Below are 518 nucleotides of genomic sequence, written 5' to 3'. Positions count from 1 at the left end.
CGCGACAACATGCCCCCGCCCGAGGTGTTCCGGAACGTCTCCCCGGCCACCGTCCCCGCCCTGGAGCTCCTCCTCATCTCCGGCTACGACAGTTCCTCAGTTCCGGATTGGAGGATGAAATACGTCTTCAAAGGTGAGCCGTTCGTTTATGCTTTGGCGTGTGTGTGGGGGCCCGCTTTGTCCGTGTCGTCCGTGTGGAGTTTGAGGCAAAATGTGGTATACCCGCAGTCCCATCGGACGTCGACGAGCTGGTGCCAGCGCTCAGGGACCTGGTGCTCCGGGCACCCAAACAGCTCCACGTCGGGCTGCGACACTTCAACGAGCACGTCGTCGAGGAGGCGGTCGAATGCCAGATTTTCCTGCGGCACTCCGCAGACGAGTCCGAGTGCGCGTTGTGTGCTGAGGTGGCCGCGACTCTTGGCTCCTACCGAGGCTGGCCTGTGCCCGTCGAGAAGTGCGAGGTGTTCGAGTAGACTTGCAAATCTTTGCATACGTTATTGCTATATTTTTTTAATTTT

General features: G+C 59.1%; 2 protein-coding genes across 2 annotated transcripts in view; both read left to right on the top strand.

Moving 5' to 3' along the window:
- Positions 1–518, top strand: part of LOC113215449 (uncharacterized) — a 17,992-nt gene that overhangs the window by 8,174 nt on the left and 9,300 nt on the right. The window lies entirely within an intron of this gene.
- Positions 7–512, top strand: LOC113210619 (uncharacterized). The gene is made up of 2 exons (XM_052271810.1): positions 7–133; positions 229–512. The coding sequence occupies exons 1-2, from the start codon at positions 10–12 to the stop codon at positions 471–473; spliced, it is 369 nt and encodes a 122-aa protein (XP_052127770.1). The 5' UTR covers positions 7–9; the 3' UTR covers positions 474–512.

The sequence above is a fragment of the Frankliniella occidentalis genome, unplaced genomic scaffold (assembly GCF_000697945.3).
Source record: "Frankliniella occidentalis isolate FOCC.00 unplaced genomic scaffold, Focc_3.1 Scaffold175, whole genome shotgun sequence".
NCBI classification, from domain to species: Eukaryota; Metazoa; Arthropoda; class Insecta; order Thysanoptera; family Thripidae; genus Frankliniella; species Frankliniella occidentalis.
Note: the sequence above shows the minus strand (reverse complement) of the source record. Positions and strands in the feature narration are given on the sequence as shown.